Genomic DNA, 16711 nt, shown 5'->3' on the forward strand with positions numbered 1-16711 from the left:
GTCCTCGCTCTCAGGTTAGGGGGCTGCTCGGTAGCGTTGCGGTCGATGCTGCCGCCGGTGGCCAGAAGCTGTATCGCAGAAATATTATGGTCTGTTTTTTGGGGTGAGGGCTGTCTGAATATTAAAATGAAGATTTAGACTCTGAGTTTGGAATTATATCATGATTTTAGCTCATATCAAATAAAATGAAAGTGGCAGTCTGTGAATGGCAGGATATTTTGGGGGCTTGTTTTATTTGATCTGTCTGGGTTCACCACCACAACCAATGAGCAGGACACCCTGCACTGTCAGATTAGTGGGATTTGTATCAAAAAATCTGAGTCATGTACTAGGACTAAGCAGGTTTTGAGGACATAATGTGTCACTGGAAAAGTGACAAACTAGTCTGCTCAATTCCCTGTTCCTATAAAACTGTTAGCTATTTGTATATGTTGGCATATCACCAGCACGCACAGTCTACTGTAAAGATCAGTATATTGTCCATATTGTATCAGTACTGGGTGTGTAATTGGGATCCACACCAAGAAGGGGACTGTTGCTTCCTTTGGCCTTGCTAGAGTTTGAGTCATGGCCAATACACAGAAACTAGAGGGACTGATAAATCATACTGGGCTCCCATGTTCTATTATAAAACGGTGTCCCTGTTTCCCAGCAGTGGATTCTATCTGAATGTCGAAACAGGATTTAACAGGATTACATTTAGACCTGATGATGCATGTAATGTGCATCTCATAGATATACATTGAAACCTGAGTCCCGTGGATAACAATATTACTTAATACATCTTGGCTGCTTTTCCATTTAATGTTAGGCCCTCTGTTCTATTTGACTGTAATTCTATTTCTACGTTAAAACACTGAAGTGAGAGTTGTGATTTGATTATCGCTCTCACATTGTCTGGTGTCCTCTAGGAGCCGATCATCTTCTCAGGCCACAGGCTGAGCAAGGAAGACGACTCCATCTGGTTCAGATCTGCTGAAATGGAAGACAATGGATTCTACACCTGTGTGCTGAGGTAACCTGAGCACGCAGCTTGACCAGTTGCTCCACACTGTCGTGAGTCAACCCTGGAATAAAATGGCTGAAAACCGGTTTTGCCTAGATTCTCTGAGGAAGCACAGTTTAGGAGTATTTCTGCTTCTGCTTGGCACTTTGTCGATAACACATTGTGAATATCACATAAATGCTGATCCTCTCCCCAGATGGAAGCGAGGTCAAAGTACACCGAGCGAAACACAGACTTTATTTTGAAGTTTCACTTCCAGCCACACTACATCAGCTTCTTAAGACTACATAAACACAGCAAGGATTTTAGCAGCATGCAAACAAAATATTTTTGGCCCCACTCTGCCATGCAGCAGTGCTCCTGGAGCTGCTTCGGTATTGTTGATTTCATCACATGGGAACAGCCTTGGAATAGATTTCTGACTCTGAGTGTTCTGTCTCCACCCGGGTGGCCCATTTACATTGCAGTGGCAAAAAGCAGCAGTGTGTATGGTGTTTGAATAAAACAAGCGTGGGGTTTTATTCAAAACTGCGCACTATCCATTTTGAGAAAAAAAATGCCCCCTGCCCTCAGTAATCAATATTCCAAACACTGATCATCAGTTTGATCATCAGAATTTTGAGATGTTCTCCATGAATATCTGCTGTTTCTTTCTCTCTGTCGCACCGTGTCAAACTTGTCTCCTGTGTCCAGATATTGCAGGTGTGTGTGTGTGTGTGTGTGTGTGTGTGTGTGTTTGTGCATGTGTGTGTGGGTGTGTACACCTGCATATTTGCTCTGCTAGTTTTGTGGAATGCTGCCAGTGTAGTAAATTGAATATTTACAATATGGCTGTTGGCACCACAGCAGAATTTGGCCTGAGTCCTTTGTGGCCCCTCAGGGATACGTGTGTGTGTGTGTGTGTGTGTGTGTGTGTGTGTGTGAGAGAGACAGTTTGTTTGATACAACAGTAGGGGTGGTGGGGTACTGACTTGTGTGTACCAGTTGGCTTTGTAGCCTAGAACAAGGCTTAGAGTCTTGTTTACCTGCTCGTGAATGGTGTGTGTGTGTCTTTATGTGTGTGCGTATAATGAACTGAGTTAAATTATGCACTCTTGTAAATCTTTGAAAAGTAAATATTTTGCCTACAGTCAGCCAGTATCTGTAGGGAAGAGCTTATTCCTGCTTACTTTTGAGTAACCTGCCATCATGATTTTTGTCGTTTTAATCCAACAAATAACCTAAAAGGAAAATTCAGCTATTTTTCATCCTGGCTGATTTCTGTCTTTATTTTTCAGACAGGCATTTGAAATGATTTACGGTGAATTTCAGTTTATTTTGAAGGCTTTAGGGGGGTCTCCATGTCCCCTTTCACTTTTATCCAGTTGAAGAAAATAAACTCATTTAACACCTCAGTGGAACTGACTGTGCCTCTGGCAGGACGAGTATTTCTCAAAATTAAGACCACATTGTCCCACAAATCCTTTCCCTGCCGGTTGTAGAGGAAAAAAAGGTTCTGAAGATCCACTTTCCAGAACCTTAAAGCAGATCTTCATCAGTGGATGCAGTTTTGTCATTTGTCACTGAGATCGCTCAGCTGTCATCATGTGTGACGTGTGGACCTTCAGCCAGGTGGTAACAGGTGTGCATGGAGCCAAAGGTGTGCAATATGTGATGACAAGTAAGCTATCTCCATGGCAACTAGGTGAAGTGCTGCGGAAAGCGGTGACGTGGTTGAAAGCCCTGGAAGAAGTGAGTTAGTGGACCTGATGTGAGGTTTTTTTTGGAAGGGCAACCTGTTCTGGAGGTCCACAATGAATTATTTAGCGACTGCTCAATCAAACGCACCATTTAAGTCACGCAGCCTCCAGATTTGGAAGATAAATCAGAACAGTGACATAATTCCCCAAACTGTCCAGTGGAAACAACACTCCTTCACCCACAGCTCCTCTGGATGTGCTCACTTTCTTTTCAGACACGTTTCGATAATCATGCTAAACTCTCCCTTTGTTGACAACAGCACCGGCCATTTTCCCAAATCTCAGCAACTTCATGGTGAACATGTCATCATCGCTGATAGGAATGACAGCTAAAACTATGAATGGAAGAGTTGTCATTAACCAGGAGTATTCTTTAACCAAAGGGGATAAAGCTACTTGAAGTGATTTCCCACCTTTGTTTCACTCCTTCCATCGTCTGCTTTGAAACTCTACACACTGGCAGCACTCGAGGAACAGCTCTCCTCTTGCTGTGTGCCATAAATCACCATCTCCCCTCTCCACTTGATCCTGCATGTCTTCCTCCTCTGCCGCCGGTACCTTCGCCACCTTTCGCTGTCTCCTGTTTCTTTCCCTTTGCGCCTTTCCTCCATCACCTCCTCCCTCCCACTCCTGATCTGATCTCCCTTCATTTCACCAGCTGCCGCCTCTTTCTCCTGCGTCTCCTGTTTTTCTTCGTTGGCCTCCTGCTCCTCTCCCGTTGTCCTCCCCTTCTCACTCTCCCGCTCCTCCTGCTTCTCCCTGTCTGCACCCGATTCTCTTTACCTCCCCTCATCACCCTCCCCCTCATCATCCTCCCACCCCCCTGCTCTCCTCCCACCTCCTTTTCCTGCCAGAGCTTGACACCTATCCTCCTTAATAAGCTCCCTCTCCCTCTCTTTCTGTCTCTCCCTCGCTCTCTCAGCATGACAACCTAATTAGGGCTTGGTGTCTGTCATTGTCTCAGGGTCTCTTATTAACACACACACACACGCACGCATAGAGGCACAGCACCTTGAGTCCTCATAGGGAGCTACCAACTGGAAAGCCTATGGGAGAATATATGTATTTATTACCCTTGATCTGATATATATTGTTGCTGTTATTATAAGGAAACCTGCATATGCTGCCCTGTATATCCACCCACTGCACCTTGAGATAAAAGCAAATTTTTCAGGATTAGTTTCACATTTCCACCTGACATGACTGACATGAGGTGAAATCGGGCTGATGCAGGGACAATGAACACATCAGATTTATCTCAGTTGCAGCACAGCCTGCCTTAGATAGGTACAATGGGTGTAATCTGATATAAAAATTGTTACTATGTGCAGTTTGATGCTTCATTTATCTCCATATGCTGCCAAGGTTCGACAATGAATCTTCTCTAGAATGTGTCAACTTTCCAGGAATTGGTGTGGTGTTTCACCTTGACACCCACGCTGCTCACACATTTTGCAAATCACTATAAATGGTTTGTTTTGGTGACAGTCATCAGCAGTGAATTATAGGAGAAACAAGAGTAGACACAAACCACATATTGGACAGTGGAACAGTGACATCAGGATGGCCAAGGAGGCTGTTGAGTCTTCAATCTGTCTCATTATATCACTGTTTGGCTATATGTGGGTCTCCAAGTGATGTCTTTGTGAGAAAGTCCTGATACGGGGGGGTACAAAACAAGCCACACTGACTGACAGCTTATCTGGATATCAACATGAAAAGTTGTTTTTGTGCCACAAACTGCACAAATCACAAAGTGATCCGTAGGAAAAGTTTAATAGGGAAGGAATGGAAGGAAGGATTTCAATGTGTTATGTTCGCTAGCCAGAGCTGACAGATGTGTATCAATGTGTGCTATATACTAAACAAAAAGTTTAACAAATGCTGACATATGTGTCAGTTTTACATCAGCAGTTATTTTAGTGGTTTACAGGACTTTACTTTTCTTCTAAATAGTGCAAATGTCCATATACAAGGTATCACAACATCCTGGCTTTACTGAAAACTGAAACCTGTCTGTATTGGTCTTTATACCCTGCTGTGCATTCACTGGCCTGTTACTTCATCCATCTATTCATCTATATCCTTCATCCACTCAATCCATCCATCCATTCATCATCATCTTTGTCATGCTAACTTCCCAGTTTTTCTTTAGTATATTTCAAACAACTTGGACAAACTTGGACTTGCATCAATCTCTTAGTGTGTGAGCCATGCTAGGGCCCAGTTACACAGTTGTATTAAAAAAAAAAAAAAAAAAAAAAAAGGTTTTTGAATGACGGCTGGTGTGGTGATAGTCCAGTTTACAGCAGGAAGGTCTGTTCCCTCTCCGCCAATGTGTCCAGACAATGCTGACTGGTAATCTTCTGATGAGTTCACACAGGAGTCATTCCCAGTGTGAGGCACAAAACAAATGCCATGAAGGAAAACAGAATATGAGAGCTACTTGTTGTTTGGTCTTGTTGTAAGGCTGAAAATCCCAGCTGAATTCTTAAGTACAGCATAGAACTTTGCTGGCCTAAGGCAAAATGATTGCCATTCAGACTCGGCATTGATCCTTTTCGTGACCTCTACAAAGACTCCCAGGCTCCTTTAATTCATGCAGTATGCCCTGGGTTTGCCCGGAAGCTTTGGAGCTGCTGTGGAATGATATGTCCCATTCTCTCCGAGGTCACCGACAAGACCCTGAAGCGCTCACACATCCTGCCGTCACTTTGTTGCAACCAAGGATGTCAGTCTGAATGAAGACTAATATGAGCGTCAGTCTCAGTGGCAGATTTAACTGCTGTTGAACGCTATCCAAAAACATCAACACATTTGATGAAGCTCATAGATTCTAGTTTAAAGACGATAATGTGTAGGTTGGTTTCAGTCCTCTGAGACACTGCCTCCATCCCCAAATTGCTCAAACCAATGTGGTGTTGAGCTCACTGATGCCTGTTTTTCCCAGGATGGACAAACAATCAACCAATCAGAGGTTTGTAGGGGGGATGAAGAATGAGAACATCATCTTTCTACGCAGTGACGTCTTTTATAGCAGTGTATCAGACATCAATGTGAAAACAATCTCATGATGAGAAAGGTGTTGGTTCTAGTGATGAACCTACAGAGAATGATCACTTGAATGAATTTTAGAACGGGAGTGAATATTGGACTTACATTCATCGGGTGGCCAGAACCATGACTCCAAATTTTCCTCAATATTTGCTGAATGTGTAAATAAACAACTGTTTACGAACAAGTTTGCCATATAAAAGCTCTGTCCACAACCTTTTTTTTCACTGCCCACAACTGGACAGTGAAAAACTCAAATTTTTCATTGAAAAATTTTTCATTGAGTGGCCATGAGTTGGATCATTGGGTGGGGTGTGTCAGCATGCTTTGCTGTTGTTTTTTTGTTTGTTTGTTTTAACAACCACTCGGGAAGCCACAGTGCAACATTTTCAAATCCTTCAAATGTTCCCAGTGTCATTTGCAGGTCTTGCATCTTTCCCGAGGGCTCTACATTTAACAATCCATTAGTTTTCATGAATTCAAATCTCAAAATCTTGCTGGTTTTCCTAAAGGCATCGTCTTTCATTGTATAGGTGCTGTCTAAGAGCTCCAGTAGATGACAGTTTTGATCTGTGATCGTGGTGCCTGCCTCGCATTCAGACACTTGCAGAAGCACATAGAAGAGGACAGATGATGATGATGGAGCAAGTTTCATTAATAGCTCCTTTTCCAAATAATGATCCAGTGCGATTATCGTCTATAGAAAACACACGATGACTCCTGGTTAAACCATTCTGACTTGTTTATGGTCGTGGCTGTAAAAATTAGTTTTTCATCTTCTGTTAATGACTTACTGTAGAATACAGTGCTGCAGGGCATATTGCTGCCTCCAATCCTGTGAAGTTTATGCTTCATTACCTCTGCCAAGGAGGTCATGTTGTCAGTTCGGTTTGGTGGTCGGTGTGGTTGTCTGTCTATCAGCAGGATAACTGGAAAACTACCGGCCTGATTTCATGAAACTTGGTGGAAGGGTGTAGAATGGGCCAAGGATCATTATCCTCAATCATCAGTCGTAGGTTGTAGAAAATTTTAACATATTCCCCAACCAGGCTACCAGTAATTCTCTGGGGTTGATAATTGTACACATATACAGTAGTTGATGTAATTTCCTCCTTGTGAATGCTATATTCATGATGTTATGTCAGTCTCAGCATTTGATATGTGTACATATGTACACAATAAAATGGTGCTTTCTGGTTTTCACAAATGTATGCTCAGTATGTGAAATATTTCCAATTTAGAAAGTGCATAATAGATGCACAGCTGACACGATGAGGCTTCAGCAAGGCACAACATTATTTTTGACATAATTCTAATCTTCTTTAGGCTTTAGGATTGCACTGGCTCATACATCCCCAATGGCTGGGGAGCAACCTGTGGATCAATGTCTTGCCTAAGGATACTTTAACATGTGAACAGGAGAAGGTGGGGATCGAACCGCCAACCTTGTGATCTGTAGGCGATCTGCACCTGAGCCACAGCCGCCTGATTTGTTTATCTTTGAAGAGTGGACCGTTGGCCTTGACGGCGGTGTGCACTCTCTGAGTGCCCTTCAAGTTTCATATGGGATGCTGGAATCTGTCTTTCACCTGCTTGTTTTCAAAACACTGCAGATCCCCAGTGTCTGCTGTAATGTGTGGGTTTGTATAAGCTGGAAAGGGGGGACAACCTAGAGGCATTGTAAACCAAAGGTGAACAAGCATTAAAAGTAGAGTGACATTCCCTCTCAGGAGACAATAACTGGAAAATAACATTGTCTGAGACACACGGTACAGAGAAAGAGAGATGTGCTCTGGGAGAAAGAGAAAGAAATGAAAGCAGGTGGGTGGGAAAGAGAGAGAAAGAGGAGAGGGTAAAGAGAGAGTCAAGGAGAAAGTATTTAAATTGGAGGGATGGGACAAAGGGTAAATAGATGAGGAGAAAAACAGAGGGAAGCTGATGAGAAAGAAAGTTGAATTGCTCAGACAGATGAAAGGGGTGGTGGCGACAGTCATGGAGGAATGAAGGGAGGAGAAAAGAAAAGCAAAAATCCATTTTCCCTGCAGGTATAAGGACCTCAATAGGGGGAGAGGGCATGCTTAGACTACCCGAGACCCTCCATATACCCACTATGATTTAGACACCAGTACACACACACACACACACACACACACACACACACACACACACAAATGTTACTCAGAAAGGAATTGATACTCACAGTGAGAGATCTCAGTTTACTTTTGAAGCTCTAGTGCTGTGAGAAAGACTTTGCACCAAATCCCCATCCTGCAACACTCGACTCTATCTGAGAGTAGGGCAGAAAGACAATCAAAAAGTAGATGGGGACACACATGCACAGAAAAAAAGAATGAGAAGGGCCGAGGACAGCCTTATAGAAAAGGACTCAGAGAGAACAAGATAATGAGTGTCAGACGGTGAATTTAGCGTGAGATGAGAGATATCATGCGTATGGCTTTGCACGTTCCTCACTTCAACACATCGCATTAGATGGAAATGTAACGTTCGCTTTGTGGGAAAATGACTGAGTGAAAAAATGGCTGGCCTCTGGGATAGTGAGGTTTTCAGTTGGATCGCTGACAGACCAACTGGGTGAACGTGTGGTTGTTTCATCTGGTGACATCTTGGCAGGACACTTGGCTTGGTAGAGTCACTGGTTGTGTGGTTTGTTGGCATGGAGGCGGGCAGATTGGCTAACTGGCTTGCTGTTGTGGAATGATTGACAAGGTGGTGTTTTTTTCTGGATGTCTGACTGCATGGTTGACTGTTAAATTGGTTGTTTGGCTGGTTGGTTACACTCATTGGCTGACTGGTTAGCTCTTATAAACCACTCAGCATATTGTTGCTACTTTGGAGACAGGCAGTTTTCAGACTTTTTGTCTCCTTGGCAGTGCATTACGTTCAACTCAATGAGCAGAGTCATTCCACAGTAATATCGTTAATGACTATGTTGTTGTTTATTTTTAGGTAAACTATACATATAATTACTTTTCCCAATTAGGTTGTGGTGGGAAATATAATAGCTGATTGGATTAAGTTCATAGATGATGTTTTTCCAAGTGGAGGGATTGCTTCATTTTAGTGCTGAATGCAAGTCATAGGTAGGTGGTGGGGCCAGATGTTGGGTGTACTAAGAAGTCACTGTAGACTTTTCCATATTAAACTGAGATCTTGATCTTTCCCTAACTTTAAGCAGGTGCTGAGAGTGCCTGATTTAATCATGCTTTAGTTGGTACAAACTCATAATGTATTGCAAGTGTGGATAGTGTAGGACAGCAAGTGAAATACTTTGTCAGTGAACAGTTTACCGACATTTTACATTGTCTGTGAACATTTGACTGAAATTGCTTAAACATAATATTAAGGAGGCAGGGTTGAACTCTCTGGTCATAAAGATGCATATGCCTCTCTTAACTACATAAGCAGCAGCAGAGGGACATTGTTATACCTTTGGAAAAACCCTCAGAGAGGAGTTCAGCATGGCTGGTTTGGCATAAAAACTGCCTGACTTTTATACCTGAGGCCAGAGTTTGCATCTGGTCTCTTATTAACAGCCAACATTGGTTTCTATTCATCTTCACTACCATCTCTCTCAAACCTTACCCAAACCGAACCTTAGCCAAACCTTAGCTCATCAGGAAACACTCATTAATTTTGCTACAGACAAACCACCAACTTTGTTTAGGTGTGACGAATTGCTGCTGATGACTTGGTGATTGGTTGCATGGCTCCTTGGTGGTTGCCTACTGCTGTTTGTCCACTGAACTCCTGGGAGTCTTATTCCCAGTCACATTCTGTGGAGCAGTTTCAGCTATTTGCGACTGTTAATAAAGTCAAATTAATGACTCCCAGTCTTTCTGCCTTAGCTACTCCCCTGAGGTATTTCTAGTAAGCTGAACCACCTGTCCCTCTTTGCATTGGAGGATAAATCTACTCTTGGTGGACGCTCACACACAAGAAAGACACACATAGTTGTCACAAGGGTGTTTTCTAATGCCAGCCAAATGTTTAACCTTTCGCTTCATCAGATTAACAGACTCGGAGCAGGAGATAAAGACAGCGGGTAGAAAGAGACAAAGAGATGAAGAGAAAGGGAGAGAGAGTGGAAGAGAAACAGACAATGGTAGTAGGAGAGTAAAACAGGGAGCAGTGGAGAGCGAAATAGGAGCGGAGAAGGAGAGAGCGGTCATTTGAAGTTGCTTTGGCAGTCCTCTATGACTTGGCAGACATTGTGTCGGTACCACTCTTGCCAATGTGGGCCAACATGTGCCAGTGCATGCCAACTTGAGCCAATGCCTGCTGCCCTCGCCACTCTTGAAAAAAAAAGAAGAAAAAAGTAGGCCTTGCTTTTCACACTTTGATGTTCAAGGGGTTTTAAGTTGCTCTGAATTATGATCTGGCTTGGTAGAGATGTGGAGGGAAGGTCTATGACAGAGGAGAAAGGAGGGCAGAGGAGTACATGTGAAAACCAAGCACCCTGTGTGTCAGTGGTCTACTGTTAGACGGGCTGCTCTCCAAAGCCAAGACGGTAGTTTGATCCTCACTACATCTACAGCCCTAAGTGTCCTTCAGGAAGACACTGATCTTCATACTCACTCATTAAAGCCATAGTGGTCATACTTTCACCTCTTGGACTAGCATACAATTATCTTAAAATAATCCAGTCGTGGATTTTGACCCAATTGGCTACATTTATGATTATTAGTCTGGTTTATGCTTTTGTCACCATACAAAAGTCAGTGCGATCCAAGCCTTCATGAATTAGTGCCGAAACACTCAGTTGGACACAAGGTTGCAGGTGCATGAAGTAAAACGTAGTAAAAGTACATAGGAAATGACATTTTTGAAATTGATTTTGTGAATCGCCTCGAGTTTAGTCACTGGTGAAGACGGAAGTTTGCTCGGTTCCAAAGACGAGGATTGAAATCCACAGGTCGAATGCTTTGTTGTCATGTCAATTTGTAAAAGGTGCATCTAGTCCTTAGCAGTCAGTTAGCTTGCTGACTGGCAAATATTCTTTTATCTACCTGGATGTTTAGCAAAGCTTTAATCAACACTGTAGTCAGTGTCCAGGACTGACTTTGCTGGAGGACATACAGTGCACACATGTCCACATAATTATACAAAAAGTACATGAACTTGTCCAATGCAAGGGTGAATGCACTCAGTAATACACAGAGTAATGAAGGCACACTCACACAGACACACACACGTTAGATTTTCTTCACTTTTAGAGACATTACATAGACTTACATCCATTTCCTTGAGGCTTACTCAGACCATAACCATAACCATGACTTGCCTAATCCTAATCCTAACCTTAAGTCTCCACCCTATAATGTAATGAGTTACATTATACATCCATTGTGTTTGTGCTCTGGTATGAGACAGAAAGCAATGTTTGGCCAAAAAATGAACGAACACATTTTTTCTACATGCACTTTTATGAGTTCAGTACTTGCCTGGTCTGTACCAGTATGCACTGCGCCAAGAAATAGCCATTATCTTAAACGCTGTAGTCTGACATTGGTTATCACTTTCTCCCATCTACTCTGTTATATGTTGCCAAACTAACTGCTGGCTATATAAATGGAAGCCTTGCAACCTTAAAAATTGTTACAAACTCACATGAGCACTGTAGGAGGTAGCTTGCCGTAGCTAAATGAGTTCCCATAAGCTGCTGCTGATGCCAGCTCTTGTACATACTGCCAGCCCTCAGCGCACCCCATACATGAAAGCCATGAATGGCCTGAATGCCAGAGAATACAGATTCAGTTCCTGTTAGCCTGTGAATGTTATTCCTTCCTACCAGTGGACTTAATAATAACAGTGCCTGCTAGTGTTTCACATTTTGATTTAAATACTTTCATGGTGTACATAGTACACACAAAGCATCAACAAATTATCACTGGAAGTAAAGTAAACCACTTGTTGATTTCATATGTTATCAGCTTTTCTTTTGGGAGGTTCATGAAACATAATGTTACTTCCACATCCACTTCTTGTGGCCTGAAAGCTGCGCAACAGCCATTACTCAAAAAATTAAATTACTCACATTTAGAGGTCTGGACCTGAGCGTACTGAGGCAGCATGACTCAAACTTCCCAGCTCTCACAGAAAGAGTGAATGATGAAAGATATAATATATGTAGATGAAGGGATCATTCAAGTCCATGTCTGTGTCTGAAGTGTCCATTGGGACTCAGGTAAAGTTGTTGCTTATCAGTCGTGACACATATCGATCTTTGCTTCACAGGTTGAGGTCGCAGGCCTCACACGTAAGGCTATATTGGCACTCAAGTGGAACATGCACACACTCATGCATGGATCTGCCCTTTTAGACAGTGCACCTACACTTGAGAGTGTAATACATCAGTTGTAGATTTACTTACACACACACACACACACACACACACACACACACACACACACACTACACATTACACACACTGACCTGACCTGGAACAAACACTGAGCAGGGTGATTGTAGCGATAAGCAATTTTCATGTGTCAGTGAGTTATGCTTAGTGTGTGTGTCACTCTGAGAGTGTGTGTGAGCTGTTTGGTTTGTGTGTGTGTGTGTGTTGTCTTTACGAACTCTAGTTATCAAAAACTGAAATGATTTTTTCAAGTTCAGGTGCATTTTGATGCAGTTAAGGTGTTTTATGTTTGTTTGTTTGGTTTGTTTAGCGCTTTTGTAATCATCATAAAATGATTGACAGTTGCACCCACTGCTGCCGAACACTGCTGTCTAGTAGCTGTGACTTGAAAATAGTGAATGTGTTTCTTCCGTCCATTGGCTGAACCTGGTTGCTGGGTCGGAGCCAGTCCCAGCTGACACTGAGAAAGAAGCGGGTTACATCCTGGACAGTCACTGGCTGGGTTGACACACACAGAGACAGACAATATTCACACTCACATTTACACCTATAGGCAATTTAGATTCACCAATTACCTGCATGTCTTTGATCTGTGGGAGACACCGCAGGAGCACCTGCAGAAAACCCACACAGGCATGGGGAGAATATGCAGACTCCACACAAAAAGGCCCTGGCTTTGCTGCGAGGCAACACTGTTAACCGCTGCACCGCTGCGCCGCCCTATTCATGTGGTGTATCAATAACATTCGACTGATAAAAATCATACTAATTGTTGCCATTTAGTGGAAAACCACGAAGTAACATAATACAGCCTGTGTGCTAATACATACATCCTTATGCATAAGCATGTGTTCAGATACTACAGACACAGAGATGTGTATGTGCTTGTGTGTGAATGTCTCAGCATGTACAGGTGCCTGCGCTCTCTCTCTCTCTCTCTCTCTCTCTCTCTCTCTCTCTCTCTCTCTCTCTCTCTCTCTCTCTCTCTCCCTGCCTGTTAGTTAGATTGATAGTCAAATTAATCTGCAGCTCCGTCCAGGTATAAACACGATGCCTGCTGGCCAGGATACATCCCCCTCTATTAACGCCATAATTCAACGCACCCTCCAGCTGCCTGCCCTGATCATAGGAGGGTAATTGCAGGGAGGGTGTGCTTGATTTATTGACGGGGAGGATATGGTGGATTACAAGTTGATTTGGAGATTAATTTATGGCTCATTTTGCATTTTAGGTAATTGGAATTTGTGTTTTTTGGAGAGCGCTCCCACACAAACACACATGCACGCACACACTACACAAATATGAATTATTAATGGTCAGCCAAAGTACAGAGCACCTGCAGATGTAGAAGTGATGCTGCGCTGCTTGAGGACACTTTGGAAGTGATTTTAGACAGTGTAACGGATGCATAGCGACCCCATCAAATTATGATCAGTGTAATGATGAAAAAAATTATTAGAGCCCCTTTATCATTATAGCTCTGGGTGCCAGTATGATAGCCTCAAACAGTACTTTCAACTTGAACATGAATTATTGAGATGAAGACTCAGAGAATGAGAGGAAACCTAATCCAGTTAGTAGACTGGAATAAATTCGAGTGCAGAATTTGTCGTATAGTTTTGAAGCTGAAAATCGTGATTTCAGTTTTACAGCGTGTAATGTGAATTTAAGTGGCTTTATTTTCTTCCTCCTTCTCAGTTGATTTATCAGTTGTGTTGCCAGTTGCACGGAAAGATGTTTTTTTTCTCACACCTGGCATCTGTTTCAGCATGGCAACACATTCCTCATTTGTGTTAATAGATGCACATAGACTCATGAGCATACACACGGCAGTAAGAGTGAGATCCGATGTTTTATTCATAACTGTCTTCAAATGCAAATAAAGGCAACCAACTGTACCCTTTCTTAGCCATGTTACAAAATAACAAGCCACACAGAGCAGAGCACACACACGCACACACACGAAAGCTGTGTGTGTGTGTGTATTCTAGGCCGAACATAGAAACTTGCTGATAACAAAAGGGTTATGAATGTCAGCCACTCGCATTAGGCACACAACGGCATTCACAAATCTTTCCTTTCACCTTCTAAATCTCTTTCTTCACCTCATTCATTTCCAGGAGGACAGGAAGTAACTTTACTGGACAGCTTCTACTGGCATTAAATTGTCAAGTCAGGCCCAATTTATTTGTAAGGCATGTTTGCCAAAACAGGTTTGTTACCAGAGCAGAGCAGCAAAGGACAAACACCATGAAAACCAGGAGAGAAGTTGACTTCATTTCACAACAATGTAATAACATGCAAATGTGTTGTATTTGAGCAGAAGAACATGCCTGATATGTATTATTAACCCTTTACAGTAGGCTATATGAAGTTTAAAGGACCAGTTCAACATTTTGGGAAAAAACATATACTCTCATGTCAGCATGCTAATAATGAAGCTACAGCAAGCAGCCACTTAGCTTAGTTTAGCATAAAGGTGAAACAGGGGAAAACAGCTAGCCTGGCTCTGACAAAGGAAACAATTTTTTTTTATTTTGATTTTTTTTTAATAACTGTGCCTGGCTGAGAAACAGTCCCAAGCTTAAACACTTCCTAAAATCACACTTTTTACAGCTAGTGGCTGCACTTTCATTTTTACCGTATAGACACAAGAGTGGTATCAATCTCTCAACCTCGACAAGAAAGCGAATAAGCCCAAAGTATTGAACCATTCCTGAAATAATAGGAAGTTCATGCAGAGTGTCACCTCTTGTAATATCAGGGCTCTGAGCCTAAAAACCCCTAACAAGCAGCCCCTGAATGAATGGACCTTTAATATTTCTGCAGTTCCTACAAACTGACATCTTTGTGTGTGTGTGTGTGTGTGTGTGTGTGTGTGTGTGTGTGTGTGTGTGTGTGTGCACGCACGCACAATATCGTGACTTATCTCTCAATTACAAGACTTCATTTCCCACCAATAGTAGTAAGCCTAGATACAGTAAATAGAGTTTTTGAAAACAGATTAGACTGCCAATAATGTTGACATGTGTCTCATAATGATCAGGATAAACATCAGCGTTAACACTGCTTTGTTGGCCTGTAAATGTGCATGTCTCATGAGAACGAAATGACCTGAGGCTATGAAATGCAAACACATCTCTAATAAGATCAAGATGAACCATAAATGCCATCCTTGCACAGACTAATCTGTAGCACTATATTAACTCTGTTATTCAGCTTTTCAAGAGCTTCACTAATTTTTCTGTTTCTTGCAGCCATTTTCTTGTCCGCTTAATAAAGTCCCGTGCCGCATGCAGGCAATGTCCTCCTCCTTCCTTTTGACAGATATCCACATTTGCAGCTGTCTTAAGGGATGAGATGTTCCATCAACAGATTTTATCCTTAGGGATTTGATATCATTTTTCAAGTTAGCTTAGCTTAGCATTGAAACTGGAGACGGGTGGAAACAGCTTGCCTGCCTTTGCTGGCTGTAGCGACTTTCTAAAGTCCTTCTATTGGCACATACCAACCCCAAAAAAATCCCAGCTTGTTGTTTTCACACTTTGTTTCTTTATGAATTGAACACGTTTGCTCGAAAGCTTCAGGGTTGCTGGAAGGAGGATTTGGATCGAGGCAAGCTAGCTGTAGCCACAGCTTTGCAGCCTCATATTCAGCATACAGACATGAAAGTGGTATTGATCCTCTCATCTAACTTTTGGCGAGAAAGCAAAAAAGGGTTGGAGCCTGAAATTTGCATTTGGACACGTTAAACTATCCCGGACAATCATGACTGCTCTATCTGGACAAATTGCTAATCAGACGTCTGCTGGCAGATCACACAGAGGAGGGTGAAATCAGAGAGCAATGCTGAAAATACATCTGTTGGCAAGGAAAATGATAAATTCATTTGAAACACCTTTGATTTCCAAAGTTGACTGAACTTCTTCTGGGAGGAAGCCAATTAAAGGAAAGTTCCAACCCCAGATACTCGGTGTAAACACACTGGAACTGCTGTGATGTTCAGCACATCCAGGTGATGACTGGGATGCAATTTTCCTGTTTGATAATGCTCTGTCTTTCATTCTGGCCCATCTGCCTCCGCTTTAATTAGTGATTTCCTATATGTCTCAGAATCTCACAAACAAAGCCACGAACATTATTGTAATTCGGTGTGGGAGGAATATAATCAGGCTAAGGTTAGCTTGAATATGTTGGATATTCAGTTTCAGTAACTGTATGTTCTTGTTCCAATACTCAAAGATGTTTTCAAAGTTCAGTATTGTTTGCTTTACAGGTAACTGGCAGTAGAAAAATTACTCTCCTCTAAATATATCAACATCAAGATGACTTCATTATTTTACATGCAAAGACCTCTTCGTCATTTACGAAGAGCTTAGTAAAATGTGCAGTTCTAGCATGAAGCACATTAAGCACTCTCGTGTCTTTTACTTCAGGGCCATTTTACTAACTGAAGCATTTAAATGTATTCCACACAGAAGCAGATATGAATAGACTCCCACACACAGACACACAATTTGCATCCATAAGAGG

General features: G+C 42.3%; 1 protein-coding gene across 3 annotated transcripts in view; it reads left to right on the forward strand.

Annotated features, from left to right (window-relative positions):
- The window catches only part of il1rapl2 (interleukin 1 receptor accessory protein-like 2), a 354681-nt gene that overhangs the window by 216547 nt on the left and 121423 nt on the right, over positions 1-16711 (forward strand). For 2 of the 3 annotated variants that reach the window (XM_076739380.1, XM_076739381.1), the window contains exon 4: positions 912-1015. The exons of the other annotated variant lie outside the window; for it this stretch is intronic. In XM_076739380.1, coding sequence (XP_076595495.1) covers positions 912-1015 — 104 coding nt within the window. The remainder of the gene's footprint in view (positions 1-911; positions 1016-16711) is intronic. 3 annotated transcript variants of the gene reach the window in all.

The sequence above is a fragment of the Chaetodon auriga genome, chromosome 9 (assembly GCF_051107435.1).
Source record: "Chaetodon auriga isolate fChaAug3 chromosome 9, fChaAug3.hap1, whole genome shotgun sequence".
Taxonomy (NCBI): domain Eukaryota; kingdom Metazoa; phylum Chordata; class Actinopteri; order Chaetodontiformes; family Chaetodontidae; genus Chaetodon; species Chaetodon auriga.